This window comes from Carlito syrichta, unplaced genomic scaffold, assembly GCF_000164805.1.
Source record: "Carlito syrichta isolate Samal-C Ts95f unplaced genomic scaffold, Tarsius_syrichta-2.0.1 Scaffold120508, whole genome shotgun sequence".
Classification (NCBI taxonomy): Eukaryota; Metazoa; Chordata; class Mammalia; order Primates; family Tarsiidae; genus Carlito; species Carlito syrichta.
The window spans coordinates 2,419-10,611 of NW_007064604.1; the positions used below are offsets into that span (position 1 = coordinate 2,419).

The window sequence follows — 8,193 nt, forward strand, 5'->3', positions numbered from 1 at the left end:
CTCCCATCCCCACCCCCCACCCCGTTTGTCTGCAGGAAGTGCTCTTAGAAGGTGGGCCTGCGCCCCGGGGAGCAAGGGGCTTCAGTTTCTTTGTTCCATGTCCTTCTTACTTCTTTTTGGGAAATGCCCTTTCCCAGTCCCTGTGGTTCCAAGGGACTGTCAATCAAGGGGCCTGCCTGTTTCACAGAAGTACACAGAGTCCCACATGGGGCCATTAAGAGCCGCAACCCGATGGGGGATGGTGGTTTGAGCCTGTAATCCCAAAACTTTGGGAGCCTGAGGTGGGAGGATTTCTCAAGGACTGGAGTTTGAGACCAGCCTGGGCAATGCAGTGAGATCCCATCTGCAAAAAGTAAAAGAGCAGCCAGGCAGGGTGGTACACATCTGTAGTCCCAGCTACTCTTGAGGGATGAGGCGAAGGATCCCTTGAGCCCAGGAGTTTGCAGCTGCAGTGAGCCAGGGTCAGGCCACTGTACTCCAGCCTTGTCCAGGGCTTTGCTAAGTCCTCTTGGACCCCAGATGGAAGTGAGCACCAGGGGAACTTAACCAGCTACCAGCTCAGGCAGCTTTCAGAGCCACGGGCCCTGCCCACCCTCAGGTGCCCCCTTCCCACGCTGACACTAGGTCTCCACCAACCTCCCATGGTTGAAGACACCACCCTGAAACTCCAGACAACAAGCCCCTGAGAGAGAAAGGCATCTTCAACAGGATAGGGCTCTTAGAGCCAGAGAAGAAACCCGCCCAAACTTTTTTTTTTACAACAAAAGGCTAATTTGTGGCTCAAGTGTGGGGAAGTCCAAGGAACGCAACTTCTGCAGGTCCAACTAGACCCCAGACGTCCAGCAGTTTCACCAGGACCTCCCTCGCTTGTCCTTTCTCCCCTGCGCTGGCTTTCTCTTCAGACAAGCTCCCCACACGTGGCATCGAAGGTGGCACCAAACCACCCTAGGCCCTTGTGCAGGAAGACCGAGGGAGAGAGACCTTCTGTCCCCCAGCTCCCGTATCAATCCGCTTGAGGCCTTTTTTCTTTCTTTTAAAGAAACCAGGTCTCGCTCTATTGCCCAGGCTGGACTCAAACTCCTGGGCTCAAGCCATCCTCCCACCTCAGTCTCCCGAGTTGCTGGGATTACAGACGCATGCCACCATACCTGGCTTCCTTAAGGGAATTTTAATTGGCCTCACTTGGGTCCTGTTTCCATTGGTCAGCCAATCACTGACAGTAAACTCCTACTCGATGGGCAACCCGTTAGACCACATGTATCCAGGGAGGGGCATGGCCCAGAAGGAAGCAACAAGGGGCAGGGGGAAAGCAACAGATGTCTGCCCCAGAAGGGGCCCTTTCCCCCTGCCATCCAAGGGCCACCTTCTAAGTCCCATTCCTATCACAGGATGGCAGAGATGTCCACTCGCTTCCAGGGAAACAGTTTCCTCAATGGTCACCACTATTCCAGACCGCGCCTTTGTGGTCCTTCCTGGGAAGGAGGCCAGTGGGACATTGCCACTGTTGCCTCGGCTGACCCTCGGGCTGCCTGGGTACCTAGAGTCAGGCGGGGCAACCACCAGGTTTTCTCACGATTTCTTTCCTTCCCCCAGGGCTTCTGCTCCTGGTTCTTCAACAGCGTCAGCATGAAGTAAGTGCCGAGCTCCAGAGCCTGTGAGTGCTGCCTTGGAGGGGGGGGGTCTTCTGGTGGGGTTAGCAGCCCCCAGCCCGGGACCAAGACCTGAGCTCTGCGCCCTTCAGCTCAGCACAGGCAGAGGACACTTGCCCAGGTTACAGTTGGTGAAATGGGCACTGGATGTGGCTACTGCCCAAGTGTCTTGGCCACTGCCTCGGGGTAGGACCGCTTTTAATAGCTAGACCATTCCTCACATGCTTGTGAAAATGCTCTTGTGAACTCCACACCAGGAAAAAGAAATCTCTCTTGTATGCTGTGGACATCACTTGTCACATTTGTCAAGAGGGCAGAGGGCAGACATCCTCTCATGGTCTCCAAGCCCGGAGAGCAGAGGGACAGCCTCACCCTCCACACCTCAGGGTCTCTTTAGTGCCAGGCCCCATTTACAAGCATGGAGACCCCAAGTTGCCTGTTTCCTCCCAATGCCCCCGCACGCTCACTCGCTTCAACCGCACAGAATTTATCCAAGCTCTGTGTTCCCTCTGCGTGTATGAACACACAGGCACACACACGGGCACACACACACACACATGCACATGTGCATACAGCTTCACCTCAAAGCCCTGCACGCTCCTGGGCTCTCCCATCTGTCCTGCCCTTCCCGTCCTTCAAACATCCACCCCCACCAGACTCCTATTGACAGGAAGCCTCCACCACCAGAAGCCCATTGTCCAGGAAGGCAGGGCATTGCACGGGCATCAGCACCCCCTTGAGAACAGTGTCCTAGAAGACACTAGTGCAATGACTGAGCAGGGATAAGTCAACCATAGCCCCCTTGCACAAACCCGTGCAGTCGAGCTGGAGAAGCAAAGGTTAGCAAGACGCCCTACACAGCATTCTCACTGGGGAGGTCATCATTGCCACACAGAGGGCATTTGGGAAAGAGAGGAATGAATTCTAACTGGGCGGGGGGCGGGGGGGGGAGTTCAGGAAAAGTGTAATTTGGAGCTGGGCCTTGAAGGATGGGAAGAGTTTTGACAGGTGTGGTGTGGATAGAGGGCATATCAGGAGTAAAGGACTGTGTGAGCCTAAATGTGCCACAGAGATGAGTAGAGAGTATGGTCCATCTTCTGGTATGGCTAGAAGGGCACCGGTAAGTGGGGGTCAAAGATTGGGCTGGAGGGGTTGGCTGGGATCTTGGCTGCTCTGCTGAGAATCTCAGAGACAGCAGGGAGCCCATTAGGACTTTTGAGCAGGGAACGCAGGATGATATGCAGCACGATCATTGTATTTGTGAGGTTCAGCTATGAGTCATTCATTTTATCACTGTTAGCATTTTATTGTGTGTGTGTGTGTTTCACAATTCTTGTGTCCACTTCACCTTTGATTGACATGTAGGTTGTTTCCAGTTTGGGGACGTTACAGATAATGCATCTATGAGATTCTTTTTTTTTTTTTTTAAATGAGTTGGAGTCTCACTCTGTCATCCAGGCTGGAGTGCAGTGGCACGATCACAGCTCACATCAGCCTCAACCTCCTGGGCTTAGGCTATCCTTCTGCCTCAGCTTCCTGAATAGCTGGGACTACAGACACATGCTGCTATTCCTAATTGTTTCATTTTTTGTAGAGACAAGGTCTTACTGTGTTGCCCAGACCGGTCTCGACCTTCTGGACTCAAACAGTCCTCCCACCATGGTCTCCCAAAGTGATGGGATTACAGGCATGAGCTACCACGCCCAGCCCATCTATGAAATTCGTATACATGTATCTTGATGCACACATCATCTTGATGCACATGTATTTCTTATGGGCATAAATTTAGGAGTGGAACTGCTAGGTCCTAGAGTTTGCGTGTATTCAATTTCAGTAGATAATGCCACTGTTCTCCAACATGACGGTGCCAGTGTGTACCCCCATGAGTGCAGGAGAATCCCAGTGCCCCACTTCCTCACCAATACTTGGCGTTGTCCAACTTTTCAACTTTGACGGTCTGGCAATGTGGCGTGATAGTATATTAGCTCATTGTGATTTTCAAGTGTTCCTGTTTTTAAAAAAAAAATAGGATACAGCTCAGCTGGGTATGGTCGCTCACACTTGTAATCCCAGCATTTTGAGATGCCAAGGTGGGAGGATTGTTTGAGCTCAGGAGTTTGAGACCAGCCTAGGCAACATAGCAAGACCTTGTCTCTATATTTTAAAAAGTTATCAAAGTCCGGATGTGGTGGCTCACACCTATAATCCTAGCACTTTGGGAGGCCAAGGTGAGAGGATTGCCTGAGCCCATGAGTTCGAGACCAGCCTGGGCAACTTGGTGAGACCTCCTCTTTACAATAAATCAAAAAATCAGCCAGGCATGGTGGTGCATGCTTGTAGCTCCAGCTCCTTGGAAGGCTGAGGCAGAAGGATCGCCTGAGCCCGGGAGGTCAAGGCTGCAGTGGTTGTGACATCCCACTGCACTCCAGTCTGAGCAACAGAGTAAGACTCCACCTCAAAACAATAAAAAAAGAGTGTGTGTCTTTGTCAACCTCTGCCCTTGATATGGCTGTGAAATTCACCTGAAACACACTTTGGATACAACAGGGGCTTTGAGAAGAAGGGAGATGAAGGCTTGGGGTAGAGTGATCATCTGCCCTCCCTTTCCTTCGCCTCCCCCAGCCTCCACTGTGGCTGTGCGGCTCCTGAGGCATGTCCCATGTGTGGGTTTCTTCCAGGAACGAGGACCTGATCAGCAAGTGTGGGGACGACGCACGCATCTACATAACGTTCCAGTACCATCTCATCATCTTCGTGTTCATCATCTGCATCCCCTCCCTGGGCGTCATCCTGCCCCTCAACTACATGGGGACTGTTCTGGGTAGGCGGAGCTCAGCAGGCCCTGGCAGCCGCCAGACGGGAGGGACAGCTGGGGCAACCGGATGGAGAGGGCACCTGGGGCGCCTGGAAGTCTAGGTCTTAGTCCTGCCTCTGGAAATGTGTTGTCTGTGACCGTAGACAAGGCTTGCTTCTGTTCTCTCACATGGGGACTGATGATGACCCCTCCTTTGTCACGAGTTTGATCCACGGGCTGGCACACAGTGGGTGTATAGCATTAATTCAGCTTGAAACGGAGTGCGTATTTATGTTCCACACTGAACCTGGGCAGCCGTTGCACCAGGGAAGCCCTTTTGTGACCTGTGACCCACTACAAAGGTCCCTGAACCCATCCGGTGACCACAGCCCTGTAAGGGCAGAATTTGTCTCATAGGACTTCATCCACTCTCACTGGAACAGAATAAGTCCTTCAGACAAAATAGCATCATGGACAAGGCCTTGGCTTCCAAGACAGAAAAATCTTGGCTCCACAACTTTGCCCACGTCTGCTTCCCAGAAAATTTCATGGCTCAAATGGACGAGTTATTTAATCTTATATTTGGCAGATTAGTCTCCCAGACCTCGGGTTCCTCAACTATCTTGAGGACTGGATAATAACACACCAAGGGCCTAGCACAGTGCATGATGCCTGGGAGTGCTCAGTGAACTGCAGCATGGAATCGAGACGCAAGGGCTGAATGAAGCCTGTACAGCTGGCTGGTGCCCAAGAGCACCTTTGTGCCTAGGGGCAGCCAGTTTTACCTCGGTTCCCCAGGTTTTTACCTGTTTCTCTTTGGCCAGAGGTAGACCTTCATTAATTCAGTGTAGCACATTGAATGTCCATGCCGCCAAATTCCATCAGCAGAGCATATAACATCTGAGCCCTGTCTCTCCAGATTCTCATTCCAAGAGCTGATGTGTTTGCGAGGATCATAGAATGCCGAATTTTTGGACACATTTCACAAAACCTAGATGTGCGTGACCTGGAAAACCGATATATTTAGTCAAAAGGATTTGCTCTGTTTGAACGAGGCAGCATCATATTTTCTGGATGCTGCTAGTGGTCATGGTGTTGCTAATTTCATCGTTGTGTTTGTGGATGGATAGCGGTTCCTTCAACCAGCATTCACTGGGTGTGAATTATATGCCTGTCATGCCCTGGGCATACCACACAGACTCGGTCTTGCTTTCTTGTGGAGAGCCCCAGTCAGCAGTGCCAGGGAGAAGAAACCTCTGAGGTTTTTGTTGGAAGTTGGGGACAAGCTCTAGACCCCCGGCACTCATCCGGAAACCTTGAATTCTGGCACCCCGTGGCTGTCAAGGAGCCAGGTTCAAGGTTAGCAACTCTGTTCTCTTTCAGAATCGAGGAGTCACTTTGGTCGGACCACCATTGCCAATGTCTCCACAGAGTAGGTACCTGATCTTCTCACCTCCCATTGCGCTGGCTGGGGTGCTGGTGGAGAGAGGCCTCACATGTCGGTCTGTACCAGGAGCCCCACCTTGCTGGGAACAAAGTCCTGTTTTCCTGGGAATCTAGGTCCTGAGTGGGACAACTCTTGGGGGGGTGGGACTCTTGGTGCTTCTGTGTCCCCATCGGTCATAAACGGAACTACCCAAACCGGCCACTCCTGAAGACCTGGAGACATGGACCCATTTGCTCAGTGTGTCCAGATCCCAAGAGGCAGAGACCCTGGACGGAGAGGCTGAAGAGTGTTTCTCTGCCCAGGTATAGGTCCAAGCTGGTCCTCCTATGCCTGAGTGCAGACCTGAGAGTTCTCCCCTTCTGAGACCCACAGCAGAAGGACAGGGGAATTGTGGAAGTTGGGTTTGTGCCCACTTCTGCCATTAGTTGGGCCTGGGTCTGGGGCAATGCACCCTCCTGCTTTGACCTTCAGTCCCTCTCCATGTCCGCAGTTGGGGAAGGGCGTTGGACATGATCTTGAAACTCCCTCCCCTGCAGTCCAGGAACCGTGGGTTTCAGCATCCACCAACCTAATTGACGGCCATACCGATTTGTTCTGGGCCACATGTGGCCCTGCTGGCCAGTGCTGAGGCTCACGAGGTGTCTGGGCCAGGCGTGGTGGACTCCTTGTCAGAGCTGCAGAAGCAGTTCCAGAAGTGACAGTGGGGTTCCCACACCCCTGCCCCTGCTCCTCAGCCCTACCCTACACCTTGGAGCTTCTGGCTTAGCCGAAACTGTAAGCGCGGCAGGATGGCCATGGCATCTCCCACCTCCCCTTTCAGCCAGCTCCTCCCCTGGGGCAGCCAGCCAAAGCAGGGACAGGCTCCTTCCCTAGACTGGTTGGTGGTCCCGGTGCCTGCATCTTTCTCAACAAAAGTGAGTTCTAACGGAGGAGCAAGGAGCCCTCAGTGCCCATGAGTGCATCCCAGCAGACAGCCAGAATGTCCCTCGGAGACCCGTACGGGGCCCCTCTTTGGAAACTGAGGTCAGAGGCATCCAGCTTGGGAATGGTATGTGAACTATCAGGCACCAGATGGGAGCAGAGCAGACATTTGGAAGCAGGGTGGCCTTTCTCTTCAAGCCACACCTGACAAGGCGGCTCCTATTTGGACAGTAATCCTGGCCAGATGTCTTGGGACAGGAGCACGTGCATCGAGAGCAGAGATGGCATGGGTGGCCCAAGTGCCTCCACTCTTCCTACCCCAGGGGAGGCCCTTCTCCCTCCAGGCTGCATAGGACCCCAGGTCCCTCCACACTGGGTCTGCTGGGTGGTCATGGGGGGCATGAGCCACAGAGGCTGGCAGGGTAACATGTGGGGAAGAGTCAAGTACTTTGCAGCTCTGGGTGCAGCTCCTGGCGCCGCCACTACTGTGAGGAACCTTCTGCCGGTCACCCACCCACTCTAGCCCTATTCCTTTTGGTTGAGTGGAGACAGCCACAGGCATGGCTTGTGCATGGCTGTGAGAGTCAGGGAGGAAATGCCGGGAGACTCTGGGTCCCGCCTGGATCTGCACACAGCAAGCATCAATAAATGCCCCCCCTTGTTAGCTTCAGGGGGACCACCACTGGCACCCCCTTCTAAGGTGCCTGAGTGTCTGGACTCCAAGAAGATGGTCCTGGAAAGACCGCACGTCGGGTGGGAGAGGGAGCATGGGAAGGCTTATGGGTTGGGATGGGGGATCCAGAGAGACTGTGCAGGGTGATGGGGGGCGGTTCAGGAGACTATGATAGGTGGGGGCCCAGAGACTGTGGTGGAGATGGGGGCGTCCAGGAGGCCGTCATGGGAGATGGAGGGGTCCAGGGAAACTGTGACGGGAGGGTGTCCAGGAGACTGGGATGGAGATGGGGGTCCAGGAGGCTGGGATGGAGATAGGAGACTGTGATGGGAGGCTTCCAGGAGACGGCCCGGCAGGTCTGTGAGCCTGCCGCCACAGTGCTCTGAGCCCGGCTGCCCTCCTCCCGGCAGGGGTAAGCTCCTGTGGCTGCACAGCTTCCTGTCCGTCCTGTTCTTCATCGTCAACTTCTTCTTCATGGCTCATCACAGCTTGGGGTTCGTGCCCAAGAAGAGCCAGAAGGTCAGCACATGCAGAACTACAGAGCTGGCCCTTCCCAGAGTCCCTTCCCCACTTCCCCTCTGGCTTTCCGGAAGTCCTGGGGGGCATCACACCGGGAAGGGCAAGTCTCTCCCTCAGCCCTGGCAGACAGTCACCTGCCCCCGCTGCCTGCTCCCAAGCATCCACTCCCTGCATCCCCACCTCCCACCCC

At 54.1% G+C, this 8,193-nt stretch overlaps 1 protein-coding gene across 2 annotated transcripts in view; it reads left to right on the plus strand.

The window, feature by feature from the left end:
- The first annotated feature begins 1,597 nt into the window (after nt 1–1,597).
- Nucleotides 1,598–8,193, plus strand: part of TMEM63C (transmembrane protein 63C) — a 26,021-nt gene continuing 19,425 nt past the window's right edge. The window contains exons 1-4 of one of the 2 annotated variants that reach the window (XR_002481372.1): nt 1,598–1,631; nt 4,328–4,470; nt 5,827–5,875; nt 7,895–8,003. Coding sequence is in view for 1 of the 2 variants with exons in the window: in XM_008048093.2 (XP_008046284.1) it covers nt 7,959–8,003 (45 nt within the window). In the remaining variant the exon portion in view is untranslated. Of the gene's footprint in view, nt 1,632–4,327; nt 4,471–5,826; nt 5,876–6,012; nt 6,193–7,894; nt 8,004–8,193 lie in introns of those variants that run through there. The other variant, XM_008048093.2, reaches the window with a different exon arrangement.